This window comes from Kryptolebias marmoratus, linkage group LG3, assembly GCF_001649575.2.
Source record: "Kryptolebias marmoratus isolate JLee-2015 linkage group LG3, ASM164957v2, whole genome shotgun sequence".
Taxonomy (NCBI): domain Eukaryota; kingdom Metazoa; phylum Chordata; class Actinopteri; order Cyprinodontiformes; family Rivulidae; genus Kryptolebias; species Kryptolebias marmoratus.
Window position 1 is genome coordinate 4,242,820 of NC_051432.1, and position 20,105 is coordinate 4,262,924.

Consider the following 20,105-nt stretch of genomic DNA (forward strand, 5'->3'; position numbering starts at 1 on the left):
GGGGGGGGGGGGGGGTGTGCTGGACATGGGGGAGGAGGGAGGTGAAGAGGGGAGAGCTGAGTGGGAGAGGGTCATAAATGATGAAGAAGGGTGAAAGAGAATTATAATGAAAGAGATGGACAGGAGGAGGAGGGGGGCGGGGAGCAGAAAATGGGAAAAAGTGAGGAGCAAGGGAAGAGCGGAGAAAAGATGAGGGCTGAAAAGAGGACCTTTAAGGAGGGAGTGGCGTTTTGTGATATCATCTGGGATTTACAGTAAATATGAACAATCTCCATCGTGCTACAGTGGTTATTACAGGCAGCACCACGGGGAATTTACTGGCAGGATAACATTTCTTCAGTCGTTCTAATCACAAACGACAAGTCGCAGCTGGTTTAAACTCAGAACTGAAGCAGATCTTAATGAATATGTTCCTAATCAAGCTTTGGGTGTGTGTGAATACCACAGTGGTGGAGAGAGACATAAGATGTAAGATGATTGTTGTAACTGATCGGACTTCACTGTGTCACACATGGCAAACTCCAGGTCAATCAGCCTCGAGCTTGCCTGTAAGATTATATTTTATTATCCGAGCTGACCTGTGATATACATTACATGCATCACTGATACTACAAATGCCAGAGCACCCTGGAAAAGCTACTGAGTTGACACATCAATCAGGGTTTGCAGGCCCCGCTCTCACCGCCCTGATCATCAGCATCTTGAAAGCCTGCAGTCCAATTCAGTCTAGCTCCGCAAAAGAGACTAAAGATGAACTCTGAAACCAGAGGCTTTCAAGACCAGATGGGAGACGGAGGTGTCTGTTCACAAATATAAGCACTAAACCTGAGCGCAGAGATGATGTGACCATATTTATGCAGAATAATACTATGAAACAAACAAAACACACAAACTGGGACAAAGACCTGGAACTAAAGCAGGAACTTATGAAAGTAGAAAGGTACAAAAGTAGTTTGGTGTCAGAGCAGACTGTGGTTATAAAAGCAAAATCTCAAATTGAGCTTGATGGTAAAATTAGCTTTACTGTGACAGAACAAATAAAGTGTTAATTTACGGAGGAGAATTTTAACAAATAATTCATCGTTAAAATTTGTGCCATCATGTGTCTAGAACAAAAGCCATGGGCAGAAACTCCATTACTGATCGTGTACAAAAACTTAACAAAGGTTTTACAGTAAATGTTCCTTGATGTGGACGCAAGCAAAAACTTACCAACTGTCAGAGTTTGTATGTTGAGTGGACTGTCGATTATGAACAGAAAAGACACTCTTCTGAATTAAGCCAATGCATGGCACTACTACACTGTCTGAACAACTATCTAAATGTGTAAACGAAATGCTGCTGGACAAACTGACAGGTCTGACAACAGATGGAGCGTCTGAAACAAGCAGTGAAAGGAGTGGATACGTGAGCAGACCTGGAGAGAAGATGTGGGAGGGGAAACATGTAGATAAACTGATATTTGTAACATAATGAAAATAGAATATGTAATGAACACAGAACCATGGAGCCATTATAATAAATCACTATCAGTTCAGTTGTGGTTTTTATGCAGAACCTGGGTTTAGAAAATGGTGATGTTCATCACTACACAAAGGCATGATGGCTAAGTTGAGGTGAAGTGCTGAACAGATGTTTAGAGTTATGAGGGAAAATCAGCCAGTTTATGGAAAGCAAGGGAAGAAACACAAGAGTCCTGGAGTGACAAGTTGATGTGCAAACTGACATTTCTATGAAACAAAAGAAAATGTCATGTTTTAAACTTGCAGCTTCAACAACACGATGAGTGATCGTTGACCTGAATGCTACAACCGGGCAACCGGACATGACGCTGCTTTACGTGTGGGTTTGCGACATGCTTTACGGCAGCGACTTTCTGTGCGGCGCGGTGTTTTCACCTTAAGTGCTGAAAGATGGAGACGCATGAAGTATCAAACCCAGGGTCACAACAAGTAGAGACAGCTAGCAGGCAGCCCAAGAAGAAAGACTTTTACCAAAACCAGGGGGACGTCTGTGATTTGGTTCAAGAAGTCACACGGAGCAGAAAAAGGTAATATGCTAACTATGCTAATGCTAATGCTAACTCTGCTATTATAGACTGTTTTCTCATCTGACGCCAACACAACAAACCTCTTCTATCACTTAAAGAAGAAACACGAAAAAAAAAAAATTAACAACCCAAAAAGTGCGAGGTCAAACAAGTTGTAAAAGAGCCGGAGCAGTCAATCTAACATTAAAGCAGAGACACCTAGAAGACCGAGTACGACTGACAGCTACAGAGGTTCCACAGTCAAGGAATGGAAAAGCTACAGAGGTTCCACAGTCAAGGAATGGAAAGGATTTGAAAATAGAGCATTCCAAACAACAGGTGTTTACAGACTAAACCGTTCTAAGGACTCTTTTGGCCTTTTCCCATGGGCTCAACTCAGTCCTACTCAGGTCAATCCGTTGCGGGTTCAGAGTCTTTCCATTGAGTGGTCCCGCCCACTTTTATCTCCCTTCATGGAACCTCCTCAGCCGAGGTTCCAAGAGAGCCGAGTCAAGCTGAAGGTTTGACGTTAGCAGAGAGAGAGACACGTCAATCCTTCACAAGAAACCCACCATTTTTAAAACCTTGCAATGCAACTGCAGCATTTGTTTTAATTTACTTTTTACCAAAAATATATCATATATTGATTAAAATGGCAACCCATAAACCAGCACTGTGGTGCTATGAGGAGGTGCAGATGTCTCCATGCTTTTTGACTGATGACTGAATTCAGGTGGAGTTGAACCAAATGGACTATTTATGGGCTCTGACTGGTGGAGGGAAGGTGGCCTCGACTCGGGCCGGCAATTTTCGAAACCGCAGAGAATAGTGAGTGTTTTGTGACTTCATTTCCCTCTTTAAACCGTTGATGGTAAGTTTGGCAGCCGTGCTATGACAACTCGCTCACATCGAGGCGGCGCTCAGGTAAATGGAAAGCTACAGAGACCGTGTAGATCCCAGTCAGGTCGAATTACTGTGACGCGAGCTGTGCTGAGTCTGGACAATCGAAAACAACATTTGAGGGTTATTAGGGCTGTTAGTCCCACTACGAATTGAGCGATTATAAGAACCCAAGTGTTTTCTTTGGCATCACCAGGGGAAGGCTGTGATTGGCATCACTGAACCAACAGTCAGCCTGTCCATGTCAGTGATGTACATGGCATTCGTGGCAGCAATGATGGAGCTGTGTGTTGTGGGCCTCTTTTTAAAAGCAGATTTTGACAGAGCACTAATAGCATTTCATAAGGAGTTATAGGAGCTAAAATTTATACAACACATCTGTTTAGTTTGTGCTGCATTCAGAGCATTCAGATTGCTTGGCCAATCAACAAACATTTATGTATAGACTAATTACATCGGCTTAAGTTATTAAGGAGTCCTTATTGGGCCAAGAAAGCACCTACTAAGAAACAGGAGCTAAAAAAAATCTGATAAATGTGGTTAAAAGGACTATAACTCTTAATAAATAAACTCTGAGAACGACTGCAACAGCAAGAGGAGCTTATAGTCCTTTAAAGAGGACGATGAATGTTTTTGTAGATACATCCTGCATGTTCTGTAAATACTTTCATGCAAGCATGTCAAAATTTACTGAATTTTTAATAAAATGTGAATATTCGTCTAATACTTGTAATAGAAAATAAAATCCAGGGTTTCCACCAGTGTATTATAAGCCTGGCGGACCACCAGAACCCGCTTGTTTATTATAAATACGTAATTTTTCATACATGTTTTTTTTCACCCACTCCCCCAAAACCGCTACTTTTATCTACCTCACTGCCGAGGGTACACGCACCAACAGTGACGCAATCATGCTGTCCCCGCCCCTGCGCGAAGGTCCCACGTATGGCGTGATTTTTGTGCCACAAGGTTGAGCGCGCGAGCAGTTTGTAAGAGCTGAGCGATCTGTGCCCTCAAATCAAACAGTCACTGCCACTCTACCTGGTGGCACAAAAATCATAACATTCATAAGCGCTCAGGTCCGCTCGCCGTTCTCGGAGCCCTGCGTGACTCTAATGAGCCCTGAGGCCGAGCCACCTTCAGCTACCGCTGGAGTTAGCAGTAAACATTATCGGGTTTAACCAAAAATAGTTAGTTGAGCCGAAATTCAGTGGGTGGCTTTACAAGACCGAATATCGTAAGCATGTTTTGTACTTAGTGAAAATATTAATATGAGGCATGCTAATTTATCCTTGTTTAACAGTAAAATGATGCTATTAAATTCAGCATTAGACGTTTTGTTGTTACATGTAGTGATCCAACATGCAGCCTGTGCCACAAAAAGCACAGTACAGTACAGCATCTCTGTTGTTATTCATTGGTCTTGATGTGAGACGCGTGTTGGTGCTTTGTTTGCACTTTTTCATGTATGTTAATTTAATTTATTTGTAAATATGACTTAAATTAGGATTCAAATTAGGTGCAAACAATTTGTATTTATTTTAATTGTATTTTTGTTTTAAAAGAGTATTTCAAAAGTGCCTTTTTGTAAAACTGTAGTTGTGTAAATATTTGGCACAAATATCTTACAATATCACATGATAAATTGCCATATTTTCGACTTTCCTTTCAACTTTAATCTTTTTTTTTTTTACTAAATCACGGTCGGCCGGCGATCGGACAGCAAACGGCCACCTACAAGCGGGATTAGCCTCTTTTCTGGGGGAAACCCTAAAATCTGTAATGCATCTTCTCATCAAGCAAAAAGCAACAAATTCTTCTGACAGCAAATCCACTGAATCAACACCAAATAAATAAAAATAATTTTAAAAAAACACTAAATAAATAGGAATGTTGTTTTTTTCTTTAGTGAGGGTCATAGCTCAAAAATAGGTTTTTTGAAACTTAAAAACAAAGCACAACAAAGTAGTACTGATCATTTTCCACCCCACATAACTCCAGTTCTAATTATTTTTCATTCACAAGTGACTGATTATTTTTTCTACTTGAACAGAAAAAAATACTTTGCGTTATGTTTTGCAGAGATAAATTGCTTAGCTGTTAAATAAAACAGTTTTGTGTGAAAGCTGTAAAAAATAAACAAATAAAAAAGGAGAGGACAAAAAATGGGCAAAACTCACCAGGAAAGAAAGGATGACAGCGGAAGACAATAAGGAATGTATGAAATACACAGAAAGCAGAGCAGGTTTACATCTTGTGTCGTGTGACAACAAATTATTCCTTTTCTAAAAGTTTAGGCCCAAAGAAAAAGGACAGTCTGAACAGGTTTAAGATGCCTTTTATTTCTTAAAAGTCTGCCCTGAACTCTTCACTGGTTGAACACCATTTCCCCTAACAAATACTGCATCATCCTGGCTCAGTGTCTGATGACAAGGACAACAGCCTGAGAGGTGGGAGTGTGTGTGTGTAATAAGGGACAAGCCAAGAATAATAAAAAAGGTGCACCAAAGTCACCCTCAAGTTTAGCAGCAGCTGGGTTTTATGGTTGATGAAGCAACACAGGCAAACAGAAGATTTTGGACTGTACTTATATAGAGCTCTACTATCTACTATACTGAATCTCTACACAACTAATCTGAATAAATCACTCTAGAGTATAATCAATGCTTTAGGTTACATTCATATACCGATGGGGCACACATCAGAGGCAGTGAGGGGTTCAGTGTCTTGCCCAGGGACACTTCAATATGTGGCATGCTGGTGGAATTGAACCTTCAACCGTCTTATTGGAGGACAACTGCTCTAACCACTGATCCACAGCATCAGGATCTCAGCTTCAGAGATGCTTTTAATGAGCATTTACAAAAAGACTGAATGAATGTTTTGTCAGATGACGTGAACCACAATAGAATCAAGTTTGTTTTTCATTCCTGCTGTCTAAAGCTCCGTTAAGACATTATTTTCGGAGTTAAACATGCATCAGCAATAACGCTGACGGCTGTTAAGCTGAAGGTTTCCATTGAGATACAGCGACTTTTGCTTTGTGATGAAGTATAAAAATGACGAAGTGTACTAAAACACCAATGTTGCTTCCTGTTTCTTGCTACGGTTAAACAGTATTACATCTGTTTGGGTTCCTGGGGCTCCCTGGCACTCACTCTAAACCAGAAGTTAGGCTTTTGTGCTCCAAAGAGCCACTGGGTGGGACTTGGCAACAGCTTTGTGTCCCAGATTATAACATCTGCCAGTAAACCTGCAGCACCTTGCAGGCCCCTGAGCAAACAGCACTCAGAGATGAGCTCTCCTGTCTAACAAGAAGGTCTGACTGATCGCCACAAGATCTAAAATAATTCATAACTTGAGAAACAAAATGGTCTACATCAAATTCCAGAACATAGAACAAGATATTAAAAGTTGTATTTAAATATTATACAAACTTTTCTGTGTGTTTTTAGCCAAACAAATGAAATATTCTGTGATCAGAAAGATTTGCCAAAACTGTATATAAATCCAAGCAAGAGTGAGGCTAAAGTTTGGATGAGAGACCTTTCTCTGCTCAGGTTCACACACTGAGTTCCTTCTGGTTTTCATGCCTTCAGACGGCGTCATTGACCAACGCACAAAATTATAAATTAAAAACTAAAAACAAGTGAACCATTCTGCAGTCAGACTGTAACAATTAGCTGGTGTTTGTTATCAGTCATCAGTCACAGAGAGATTACCTGCATGGCCTTTTAATTACACCGCTGTCTTATCGTGGGGAATCAGAAATGAAACACCGCAGAAAAACATGCAGTCCTACGCTTTGTAATCAGTTCTGTAAGCGGACGCTTCTCCACCCATCAGATCAGAGCTTTGTGACAGAAATCAGACACGTTTAATCCAAGAAACAACTGAAATTCCTTCTTTTTTTTTTTTTTTTTACTTTTTTCAACTATACACAGAGGCTTTATGTCTCTTATAGACTAAAACAGAAGAAAAATAAAAGCATATCAAGTCATCCATGTTTAGTTTTTTCTCTCCCACTGATCACTGCTACATCCTTTCTCTGAGTGCATTTTACAACTCATGAGACATGACAAACATGTCTGAATTGCAGTTGGAATGGAAAATTTTTATGTTGTTCTTTTTAATAGTAAAACATATAACAATAATTAAGAATCTTGTCTGCACAAGTGAAGACTTAATGAAGTTATTTGGTTTGAAATGCTTTTGTTCTATGCGCGAACTGAGGAAGACTCTGGTCCTCCCATACTCCTCCTTTCTGCACCTGGACTTGGCGAGTTTGTTTTCAGTGCTTCCTCACTCCCTGTTATTATCAGATCTTCTTCGTGAGAAACGAAGCTGCTCAGTAACTCTGTAAAAGTGTGGCTGAAAATGATATAATGAGGCCTCACTATAAAAGTATATGTTGTTTTCTTTCGGGGCTCTTCTCCTGACTGAGTTCAGTGACTGGGGTCTCCGAACGCTCTTTTGTCTTCGGAATAAAATTCTTTTTTCAAAGGCAAAGATTGATGTTTCTCTTGATTCTCTGAAACAGACGTCTCACTACTTGTTTGATTATTTTTTTCCGTCACAGTTTTGGGTAAATTTAAGGCTCTTTTGAAAATAACTGCACTAAGGCTAACGCTGGAAAAACGCTTCTTATATTCCACAAGACAGAAGTACCTGGTTCACTGGTTTGAACAAATAAAAAGGCCAACAAGGATGGAAGGATTTTCTCGCACCGTAATCAATGTCACTTGTGCCAGGCGGCCATTTTTAACAACGTCTCATAATGCTTTCTTGGGCTGTTTTGTCTCCAGAATATTCTTTAAAAATTGGATTGTAAAATTTTTGGTAACGTACTACTTCAATCTGACATCGATGCAGTTCTAAAGTAGCTAACTGGCTGTAAAAACAAACTCATTCTTTGCTGTTATTTTTAGAACCCGTTAAGAACAAGATCCGGAGCCACGCCTGGCCTAACACTAGAACTGTTTTACTGCAAAGACTCTAAATGTTGGGTCGAGCACCTTTAAGGAGTCAAAATTAAGGAATTATTCGTCACAAAATAACTCAGTCAGAAATGGATTCAGAAGAATAAATGAAGAAGTGTCTAATTAAAGGGCAGAACCACCTACAACAGGAGCAAAAGCAGGATTTTACTAAAGACACCGAACCAGAAGATGAATAAAGTTTGAAATAGTTCAGAGAACATAAGGTGGATTGATACCATTTCAAGAATTGAATGATTGACACATTACCATAACAGCCCGCTGGTTCTTAGTCTGCCTCTTTCAGTCAAGATTTTTTTTTCTCCAAGTCTTCCTAACAATGTTAAAAATCCTTTTTCCTACCCATTTGCCCTGCTTTTTCACTATGTTTGACTACATTTACAAGAGCTGTATCCAAAGTATTTTTTGTGGATGTATGGTATACCTTCCTGCACAACTCAAAACAAAGTTTGATGTTAGTTATCGGTGATATGATCGCATGCCCATCAACACATCAAGAGTGGTCTACACCATTTAGACTCTGATGTATGAAGCAGCACATTATTAAGCAGAGTTTACAAACCATTTCGAGCCTTCAGCCACTGAACACGCCGATTGTCCCGCTCAGATCTATTAGAAGAGGCTCACCTTGACCATATGAACTTACACAAACATAAAAAAGGTTAGAAGCTTGTTACCCTCCAGAAGTTTTTTGTACAGATTTCCAACAAAGTAGTCTGTTCTAAAATGTATAAGGAAACTGTTACAGTAAAGGTGAAAACAAAACAAACATGTTTGTTTGAAGAAAAAAAAAAAAAAAAAACAGTGGACTACAAGAAGGCAATAATGCACACGAGAAAGAAAGAAGCAGCTGTGGTTGAAAAGTAGATAAATTATTCTAAAGTAAAATACTGCTGCATTCATTTTTAGGTGAACTTTGAATGAAAGGAAGACCAAACAGTTTATGGAAAAATAACAGGGCGGCACGGTGGAGAAGTGGCTGGAAGTGTCGCCTCCCAGGGAGAAGGCCACGAGTTTGTCTCCCGGCCTTTCAGTGTGGAGTTTACATGTTTTTGTGTGGGTTTTCTCCAGGTATTCTGGTTTCCTCCCACAGACCAAAAACATGTATGTTAACATGCATTGATAATTCTAAATTGGCATATGGATGGATGGATGGACAGACGGATGGACGGATGGATGGATGTTTGCAATAATAAATGCTGGGACCTAAAGTACAAACTAAAACAGATTATTTTTTTCTTTTGGGGGGCTATAAAGGTAAAAATAGTGATACTGCATATTCACATGGGATATTGTGACATAATTTGAGTCCAGCAGTCAGTCCAGCTATAATCTCCCTGTCAGCATCAGCCTCCTCTTCCTCCTCCTCTTCCACCTGCTACAACAGCACAAAAGACGATGCTTCCAGGAAGGCAGGAGTGACATTATGGTTTGGTCTCAGAACACCTCAAACCTGGTTGCCCTAAGACCTCCACCCACACAACATGGAATCAATTATGCAGAGCAATCAAAACAGACACCTGCTTCAGATGTTTCCATGGTCTCACTGTAACATGTCGAGGCTGTCATGCAGTACCAACCATGTTTGCTACACTTGCTGAAGGCTTAAACAGCCTCTAACACACTATGTAAACCGTTAAAGTAAAAAATAAAAGACTATTGGTTCTGAGATTAATAGAATCAGGGAAGCCAAACACAAACATTACTGGACCACAGTATCAAAATGTATTTGATCCATTCGAGAGGTGGTTCTGAGCTGAAGCGTGTTAGCATTCCTCTGAGCTACTCAGTTGAATGCCTCATAAATAATCTACATGAGCCTGAAAATAAAAGTGTAGCAAGTATAAAAATCTCAAAGAAAACAGAGTCAAAACACCTTTAATTATTGAAGCCTTTCTTTTTATTGCACTGCGCCTGTAGAAATTGGGGTCAGTGTGTGGTTGAGAAGGAGGTCTTCTACTAACCTGCTGTTTGTTTTGAGGGAAATAATTATCTTGTCCAACAAACAATGACACGAGGAAGACAGTGATGTCCTTACTGGATCCTATATATTAAACAAGGGCCCGGCTGACATGATTTGCTATCATTTTGGTTATCCAATGTACAGGGTTTTTGTTAAATGTGTTACATTAGGCTTTGCCTTTGTGAGCAGCTCAATAATTTATGACATTTATGATTGTTTGCAACAGCTGTATTCTAGGCCACGCACATTATTGTGTATAACTTTGTACACATCTGGGCAGCGGCCCCTACGTTTATGATTGAGAACATTCGAGATCATTTTAAGACATTTTGGAGACTCCTTTTCAAATGTTGTTCTCCAACTAGTCGCCAACAGTAGCAGCATAAAAAACAAATTACTTCATAAAGCTGAAAAAACTATGCAAGGTGAATAACCCCTGTATAATTAGCAAGGCCACCTGATTTTTATAACCTCATCAAACACAACCATTAAATCTTTTAAAGTCAAATCCAACACAATTTGAACATTTTTTAAATATGTCTACTGGTTACCAATTTATTGTTAAAAATGATCATTAGAATGGGTCTAAATGAATCCAGTTCTTAAACAGGCAGCAGTAAAAAGTCCTGTGTTTAACTTCCTGGAGCTTCTGTTCTCACGCCGGGCTGAAGCTGAGGAAACGCTCTGATTGGCTGGAAATTTTCACATTATTCCTTTGTGCATAACACCTGCACAAAGCAGTCCAAAGAGCCAGTGCCCGCTTGACTCTTAGCCAATGTCTGCCATAAAAGGTTTCATTTCTGAGTAGAGAAATGAATGAATGAATTAGCTTGATCACTGCCTGACCAAGTTAGCTATAGCTCTACCGTGCATCATTTATTTAACTGATGAAGAACGTGTAGAGGATGGATGGGTTAGGAGGATACAGGTGGCCTTGCTACGATAATAATGCTGCAATTTTTTATCTCCATACAAGAATCTAGTAAACTACAGTATATTTCCTGGCAGCAGTGTTTAAATGTACTTGCACAGTTGGCATAGAAAGCTGTCTGACAATGAATAAAACAAAAAACAAAGAAGAAGTAGGTCTTCCTCTTTGTCTTACTTTAAAGTGATGTTCAAACGCCAAAGGAGAAGAAGAACAAACCAACCAACCTGTTCCGTGAATGAGATGAAATATAATGAGATGCTGACAACTCTGGCCTCTGAGTTTAAGGGAGATTCAACAAAACAGTGGTGTATTTAAAACCAATGATGAAGTTATTCTTTAGTGAAAAACAGTGGGACCTCTGAGCCATGGTAAGCCATCATCACGAACCTAAAGCCACTTATTAGGACATGGGTTAGACATGTTCTACTGCTTGGAAGCATCTCACCCCTGGGATTTTCTGCTTGACATTTATTTTATAATAAATTCATAAAAATCAACAAGCTGGGGTTTTCCAGTCTCATGAATTACAAAGCACAAACTACAGCCACAAATGAGGAATACCTTTAATACCGGAACGTGTACTCAGTCCTTGGCATTGATCCACCAAAAAGGTTTTTAAAAAAAATGACGAAACAAGTATTTGCGACTGGCAAGAGCGTACGTGTGCATCCCTGAAACCTCTGTTCTGTCAGAGAGGGCGTTTTAAGCTAAATTACTTCTGATAATTAGATGATATCAACCACAAGTCTTCAACCCGGCTTAGGTAAGATTACTGTGCACTTTTTTAGCGATGTCAGAAACAGCTTGCTGTGCTATTTTTGCCTTAAGTTATTTAGCATTGTATGCGCAAAGCGCATATTAAACCACCTGTTGTGAGGTGTGTGAATGGCCGTGGTAGGTGGAGCTGTATGATTTTGAAAAATAACCAAAGAATTAAGCGTAATTTTTAAATACTATTTTTGTATTAAATGTCGATCCACAGTAGGGCATAAAAATATGAGGAATTGGGATTCCACCTAAATGTAGTGTAACAGAAAAGCCTCCTTTCATTACATATTTAGTTAGCACGCCATCTAGATGTTATGTTTTTATACACGCTTCAACCTACGAGGAGCATGACAGCATCTACGTGACACACTTTACACTTTGCGAGGCAGCCGAATCTCTGATGGTTACGTTTTCAGCGAGTCTGCAAACTGGAGATAAACTTTCTTGTCAGCCACAGATGGTTGCACATCTTTTCAATCAGCTTGTCTTTACAGACTCAAGTTAGGGGGTTGTTGTGTGAGGCAACATGAAGGCTGAGAAACTGCCTGCGTGGTCTATTTACATACTGCATTAAAGAAAAAAAATGGTCCAAATAAAAGAGAAAAACCCCAAAAAGATTAAACTTATGAACCTTTTCTCATAGATAATAGCTCCATTTTTATGCATCCCCTAAAGCAACTAAGTAACTAGCACCGTATTTACATAATCATCTCCAATAGCTACAGTTGTGCTACTATGTATAGTATGAGGCGGTGCAATAAAATAAAGATAAATACTGCACAACAAAATGTTCACACAGTGCACTCAACCGGACCCTTTGACAGCATCCTTTACATGGAGTCCAGGGTTATTGTTCAAACAACACGCTGCTAAACTTTTGTTTTGACAGAAGCTGAATGACAGTCAGGCAACCAGAACTTTACTCATTTAGCTCAAAGGAAAAAGCCAACCAGCACCGGGCTGTAAAAACCAGCTTCTTCTGGTGCGTTCTTGTGTCTCTGAGGGTGAACAGACTTTGCATGAGCTTGTTCCAGGTGCGTCCAACTTTAACCCCCCTGACCTTTTTCCAACAATGCTCATGAGAACTCCAGAGACGTCTTTGTAAAGCAAAACTGCGCCTCAACTCAACCAGGAACAAAGTGCGACTAACGCTCCTTCACAACTGTTTCTGAGTTAGTTGTACAAAGCTTTAATCCTTCACGAAATTCAAAGATTCAGACTTATACTGAGGAAACAATGAGGACAATCAGAATTAATGTCCAACATCAGAGGATATCAGGATCAAGATGCAGGTTAGGGTGCTGGCTAATAGGGATGTCCCAATCGGACACTCTGTATCGGTACCGGTTGCCGACATGGCCATTTTTAGAGAATCTGGTAGAATTGGATTTAGTCACGTGATCGGGTCGATCCAGCTTTCGCATCAGTTTTCAGCGTCATCACGTTTTACGACTGCCGTTAATCAAGACAACACTGTGCAACCATGTCCGCAGTGTGGGAACACTTTTCACTTTGGTTTTTTTTTGTTGTTGTTGTTGTTGTTGTAGGAAGTTCAGTACCCCCACTTTAATTTGAAAAAGAGCAACTTGGTTATTTATTTTTAAATTATCATTTTAAGTTGGGTTATTATGGAAAATGTACCACAAATACATATTCCTATTTGGTTATTTAAGAACCAACTTAAAGTGTACAAGCTGCAGATTTAAGTTCAAATAAGCTGTAATAGGATGTAGGGCCATATAGTAATGTTTTATTTTCTGTATTCCTGCTACAGTTGAGGTACTTTTGTTTTGTGACGTTCACTTTCAGCACTCAAAGAAAAAGGGACAAAAAAATGTTATTGTTATCTTGAATGTTGCGCTCAAATAGCTACATGATTGTTTTTCTTCTTAGTCTATAGTTATTTAGTTTTATGTCTCATACTCAGAGTAGGTTTGTTACAAATGCCAAGCAATTTTGTTGGTCTTCTTAAAAACTGGGAAAGTAATACTGTTCCCATTTTTTTAATGCTTTGAAAATGTAGGTATCTGATTGGTATCAGCAAGTCTAATCATTCAAAAAGAAATTTAAAATCGGATTGTATCGGGAGCCAAAAAATTGAATCAGGACATCCCTACTGGCTAATTCATATTTTCACCACTTCATACCTTGTACATAGTGATTAGCATTCCGTACTCATGTGCTTACCATTGCGCTCCTATGTATTTCTGCGTTCTTGTCTCGAGTTAAGGTTAGAATTAGATGTCATCATGGAGGTCAAAGGTGAAGTTTACAGTTTAGTGGACAGGACTACAAATTTATCAGTATCAGCCATGATCCATGATGGCATGGGTGTGTAGTGAACAATACTGCAAAGGTACAAAGTAGTGAAACTACCTACTAACCTGGAGCTAACAGGTTAACTAATTCGATACTCATATTGTATCAGTCTGCTGAATAAATGGCCCCATAACATCACAGTCCTTTAGAGTTTAGGGTAGTTTCTCACTGAGCTGCGACTGCTAGAGACCAGTTTACCACTCAAAACTTAAATAATAAATATTAAGTATTTGCGACCAAGCAACAAGCGATCTATGTTTTGCGTGACCAGTTTTTTAAAACTTTGTGTACACAGCTGGCAAAACTGTATAAAAGCTTGTGCACATTATTTTATCACCCACCTCCACCCAGATCATACCCACCTTGGCAGCCAATCTAGGCAGATTTGGATCAGTTTTCAGTAATTATTATTTATCATCAACGTGGTTTTTCAACCTGAACACTCAGGGCTGTAGCCTCAAATGTTTTCTGTCTGAGGACAGCTCCTGTGCAGGTGTCAAGGTACAGCTCTAGCGCTCTTGAAAGGGGTTGGAGACAATCGCAAAGAGTGCGACTATATAGAGAAATTTTGTCGCACAAATTTTTTTTTTGATTGACCTCTGTGAACTCCATTCATCCATCATCTGCTGCTTGTTCTGGAGTCAGGTCACAGGGGCAGGCCCAGACATCTCTCCACAGCCAAATCTTCCAGGAGTATTCCAAGGTGCTCACTGGCCAGCCGAGAGACATTGTCTTTCCAGCGTGTCCTGGGTCTTCCCGGGGGTCTCCTCCCAGTTGGACATGCCCAGAACACCTCCTTAGGAAGGCGTCCAAGGGGCATCCTTACCAGATGCCTGAACTCCCTCAACTAGTTCCTCTTGATGTGGAGGAGCAGTGGCTCTCTTCTGAGTCTCTCCAGGATAACCAACCATCTTCCCTTATCTTTAAGGGAGAGCCCAGGCACCTTACGGAGAAAACTAATTTTGACCGCCTGTATCCACAACTTGTTCTTTCGGTCACTACCCAGAGTTCATGACCATAGGTGAGGGGAGGAATGTAGACCGACCAGTAAACGGAGAGTTTTGCCTTACAGCTAAGCTCCTTCTTCACCATAACGGATCGGTACAGAGTCTGCAGTCCTGAGGAAGCCACACCGATCGAGCTCCAGGCGCCTCCGTGAACTCATGTGAGAAAACTGAGAAACCAGCGGGAACGTTTCAAGGCATTTTGGAGAGACTCGGCTCGCCAGCTAGTCACCAGCAGTTGTGGCCCAATGAGACATGGGCTTTACTCTGAAAACCATCATTTCAAAGGAGACACTTCTGTCAATATCAGCGAAATAAGCAGGTTACACATTTCTTGGATTTCTAGGATTCGAGACTGGCGTATCAATCCAACCGAGGTCACTTTAATGTCCACGACCAGTGCATTTCCTGGGCTGAAATAACCACCTGAGCCTAAAGTGAATTTAAAAAAAAAAACAACAACCCTGCAACAACTACCTACAGATTCATTTAACTCGGATGAAGGGACTATCAGAAAAAAAAAACAAATTTTGTTTTCAGCAATTACTTGATTATCTGTCTTGGTTATATTTAACGGATCATGGAATGACAAGCAACAGATTACTGAACAATGACAAGATGAAGCCCTAAAAATCTAAAAAATAATGACAAATTATTCACCACAGACAACACGGAGTGGGTACGCCAGAATCTACTGGCAATCAAAGCTAAACAAGAATCAGATCAGAGATAAATACCACCAAAGACCACTGCCCATATTGCACAAGGGAAGTAACAGGCTTATTTATACACTCAGTAGGTTGCTCTTTACAATCTTTTCTACATCTCTGTAACTTTCATGTGATTTTAGAGGTGAGCAGATAGTTTTCTAGGGCGAGGTAGATGTGATCCCATCACTGTTATAACTCCTGTAGCTTTTGTTCTATCAGGATGACCCTGGTGTCTAAGTAAAAGGTATTTTCAGGCTCTATCCAATGGTGCCAAATTTATCCAGTTTGCTCAAACCTTTTTGTTGTTGTTGTCACATTGCTACATGTCGTGGATCAGCTGAGGACATGCCATCTTTTGACCAAACATTAATATAGAAGAAAAAAAGGAGCCCTACAGATGTTCAACTTTTTCAGACGACAGGCTAATTCAATAACCACACCAGCTGCGACCTAATTGTCTGCAAAAAAAGAGACCCATACATCAAACCCTTACATGATGGATTAGTGGTCTGTGACTCCGAGATGTGAAACTAAAATCCTGAACAGTGGCTGATCTTCTCTCCCTCCCTGGTCTGAAGCCAGGTCCCACCCTGCCGAGGACACACTCGGATGAGCTAATCGATAATGTGCACGCTCACGAAGCAGGGGGGACCAGCACCTGCTGCGAGCCGCACACCTGAGCCCAGCCGGGCCAGCCGGGCCAGCCGGGCCGCTGGCAGAGAGCAGAGCCGCCCGTCCCGGCTCCGAGCTACACCGCTAACTAGCCTGGGTGCTGCTTTTATGCTAGCCAATTAGCGAGCTCGGTCCGAGGCAGATGGATTAGAGGGACCTTATCCCTGACAGGCTGAAGCTTCCGCTTATCTCTTCCAAAAAGACCAACAAAAAAAACCCAACAAACAGGTTAAAACAGAGCAGCTTCCTGTCGGGCTGTAACTATCAGCCACTGTCAGGGTAAACAGGTAAAACAATGGCTGGTGGAAGATACCTTTGTCTCCCTGATGTCCTGCTTGGCTCCTTCGGGGTACCACTGAACGCGAACAAATCCCCTACCGAGAGGCCGACTCGGGGTGTCCAGGGCGCTCTCGGTGTCCGAACCGCACGGGACCCGTCCTCCTCCACCGCCGCCGCCGCCGCCGCCGCCTCCTCCTCCCCCTTCCCCGCCGCCGCCAACTCTCCCTCCGCCGTCGTCGAGGTCCGAGTCAGAGTTGAAATCCTCCTCGCCGTGGATCATCCGCACGAGGCCAAACCGGACTGAGCCCCGATACCGTCCGGAGACCAGGTCGTGCGAGAAGAGCAGCCGCTGAGAGCCCTCCGCCGTGGGAGACAGAGCCGTGGAGGGAGGCTCCGAGCACGGGCTGGCCGCAGGAGAGAGGCCCGGCGTCGGTGATGCTGCCGTCGCTGTTTCATCCGTCGCTCCGGGCTCCGCCATCGCTGCTGTTGTCAAGGAGTGATGCAGAGCGCGAGGATGACGGTGTGGCGTGGAAAAAAAAGGAAAGCTGAAACTGGAAGCAGCGGAGCGCACGTGTGTACGTAGCTACGGAGGAATACGTAAGTAGCAGGAAGAAAACGTCATCACGCAGTACGTGCTGTCACCATAGAGTGGCGCTGTTAGCCAGGAAAATTACTGTAGAAACTTGTATCTTTTAGACTGTATTATCTACCTGCTGGATGTTAATAAAGTCTAAAAAAGGTTGTGAGGCTGTACCATGTTATTGTTTTTAATCGGTGAACCTCACATACAAAATGTTATGTCATTATTATAATGCCATTTTACATATGCAACACAACAACAAATGTTTGTAGCATAACAGCGATATTTTCATGTTTGTTTGTCTAGTTAGTCATCTTTAGCAAAAGTTCTCCTGGTTTCTTTTAACCAGTGTGGCTTTTATACAGACAATTTAACAAAAAAAACAAAATCAGCTGAAACAACATTCATTTATAAATATATTAGTTATAATAAGGATGACTAAACAACTGAGTGCTGAATGACTTTGCTAAAGAAGCTAAAACTGTGTTGTCAAGAAGCAAAATATTAGCTAAAAGCCAAATGTAGTAAAAGGCTATCTAGAAGCTAAAAGGGGCTAAAAAGACCAAAGTAACGCAAGTACACTGAAGCAGGTTTCAAAAGAGAACAGTGTTTTTGAAGGAATTGAATGGATCTCACTGTATTTCTATGGAGGAAATATTTTTAAATAGTTTAAAATTTAAAAAAAAACATCAAAGTTACAAAAACTAAAAGTTGTAGGAGCTATCTACGGAATGAGCTGAATGTTTTGATTTGGCTAAAATAGTTAAAGGTGTGCAGAAGTAGTTAGATTGCTAAAAAAAAAAAAAAAAGAGGCATACATCATCAAAACCAGGGGTAAGATGCTGTATTAGCATAGTCAAATTTCTGTATACTGTTTACTACAGCAAAAAAACTGTGCTCTCAAACCTCACATCTGAAGTCTAATTTTTTAATTTGCAAAAAACCATTTAGTTGTCTGAGCATTTATTAAAAGGAAAGAAAGAAAAAAAAACAGGGCAGACATTTTATTTTTGCTTAGTTTTTTATTGTTTGGCTAAAGATGTTATATTTATCTGCTTTTCCTGCAGCCATTCGTTGGGGCTACAACATTGGAAATTCATGCAAAATAGCCAAGAAAAAGAGAAGGACAAAAAACTTGATAAAGAAAGGTGGCTCTGTCCTGAAAACTGCTCTGAAGAAGACTGCACAGTCTGTACAACCTAAAATCTGAAACAAAGACCTTTTGAATAAAGCACAACAAAAGCCTTTTTAACAAATATAAAGTGTTCTTTGTGTAGTTTTACCTATTTTGTTGTTGTGGGAATAAACAAAGAACTGAAGCGCTGACAGCTGGGACATTAATTTGGACAATAATATACAGTTTATGGTTCTGACAGTCAATCTCTCCCTGAGAGTCACAAACATAAAACTTATATTTTCAGTTATCTAACAGCCATTTTCTTCACAGATGATCCATAACACTGGTGGACTTTCTGACACCAGGCAGGTTTCTGTGTGACACTGTGGCCTCGATACCCACAAACATGACACTTCAGTTTCATTTGCAAGGCAATAAATCCAGGAGTTTCATTTCCCTTGGGAGTTTTTAAAGGCACACTTCAATTTACTTTTAATCCTCTATAAGCTTTTATTCTTAATTTATTAAAAATGAAATAAAAAATAATCCCTCTAACCACTTCTCAGCTTGGACAGTTTTGTCATTTGAGATGTGATTAAAGAATATTTGAGCTCTGTAAAACTCAGCTTTTCAGAAATATATACAGTTGAAACCAGATGTTTACATACTGTATAAAAAATGTTTTTTTTTCAGTCTGATATTAAATCAGACTAAACCTGTCCTGTTTCAGGTTAGTTAGGATTCCCAAAATTAATTATATTTTCCAAATGACTTAAAAATGAGAGAGATCATTTTCAGTCACATTCTTCAAAGTCACAAGTTTAGGTTCATTTGGCATCATTATCTTTAAATTGTCTGATTTTTTTTTTGGGGGGGGGGTCCTTCCACAGGTTTCTCACATCAATTTGTTGGAATTGTGTCCCGTTCCTCCTGACAGAACTGGTGGAACTGAGTCAGGTTTGTAGGCCTCCTTGCTCACACACCTTTTCAGCTTTTCCTCCAAAGGTAACGATGGTCATTATTATGGATGACAGGTGCAAATTCGCAGCAACCAAATAATCATACTGCAAATTGCAGAACGAACTCCAAATGGTTAAACGCCACAAACACATGAATGATGCAAACTTCAAAGAAAACATTCCAACTTACTCCACAAAACAGAAGTGCACCAGACCACCAGGAGAACTTGAGGCAGACTCAGACGCAGTGAGTCCTTCAGTCCATGTTGGTTCAGGACTTGTTTCTCTGTGGATAATGACTCTCAGCTTCAGCAGCATCTTCACAAGCTCTTTTAATTTTGTTTTGGAGTTGATTCACACATTTCACAGTAAAACACGTTCATCTCAGGACCACAGAACCCGTCTCCTTCCTGAGCGGGAAGACAGCAGGACATTCAGATGATGTTTATTCTTGTGTATAAATGTTTGAACAGATGAACCTTCAGGCAGCTGGAAGTTGTATCCAGGGATGAACCAGAGTTGTGGACTGAACTATCAAACGTTTTCAAAGCTAAGGAACCACCATCTGGGTTTTCCTAAATTGTTTAAAGGTGTCATGAATGTCAGTGTTTTGGGGTTTTGGTTTAGTTTTTTGGATTTCATGCCTTGTCACCATTCACCTATTTTTCCACCCATGCCTGCCACGCCCACCTCACCTGCTCCTCGTTTAGTCCACAGCTGCATCCCATAATCATCTTCCCTCTGTCTTTAAAACCGGTCTCTGTTTTGTCACTGGGTCATTCCGTTTTGTCATGCTTGTTCTCTTTGTTCATTGCCTTGTCTTCGTTCTGGATTTTGTTATTGTTAGTTTCTGCTGCCACGTCAGCCTTTTGTTTTG

At 40.6% G+C, this 20,105-nt stretch overlaps 1 protein-coding gene across 2 annotated transcripts in view; it reads right to left on the bottom strand.

Annotated features, from left to right (window-relative positions):
* ube2o (ubiquitin-conjugating enzyme E2O) overlaps positions 1-17,238 on the bottom strand; it is a 50,113-nt gene extending 32,875 nt beyond the window's left edge. Inside the window, exon 1 of one of the 2 annotated variants that reach the window (XM_025010993.2) lies at positions 16,607-17,238. In XM_025010993.2, the coding sequence (XP_024866761.1) occupies positions 16,607-17,050 (444 nt within the window). In that variant the 5' untranslated portion in view covers positions 17,051-17,238. The remainder of the gene's footprint in view (positions 1-16,606) is intronic. The other variant, XM_025010992.2, reaches the window with a different exon arrangement.
* Between the last annotated feature and the right edge of the window lie 2,867 nt (positions 17,239-20,105).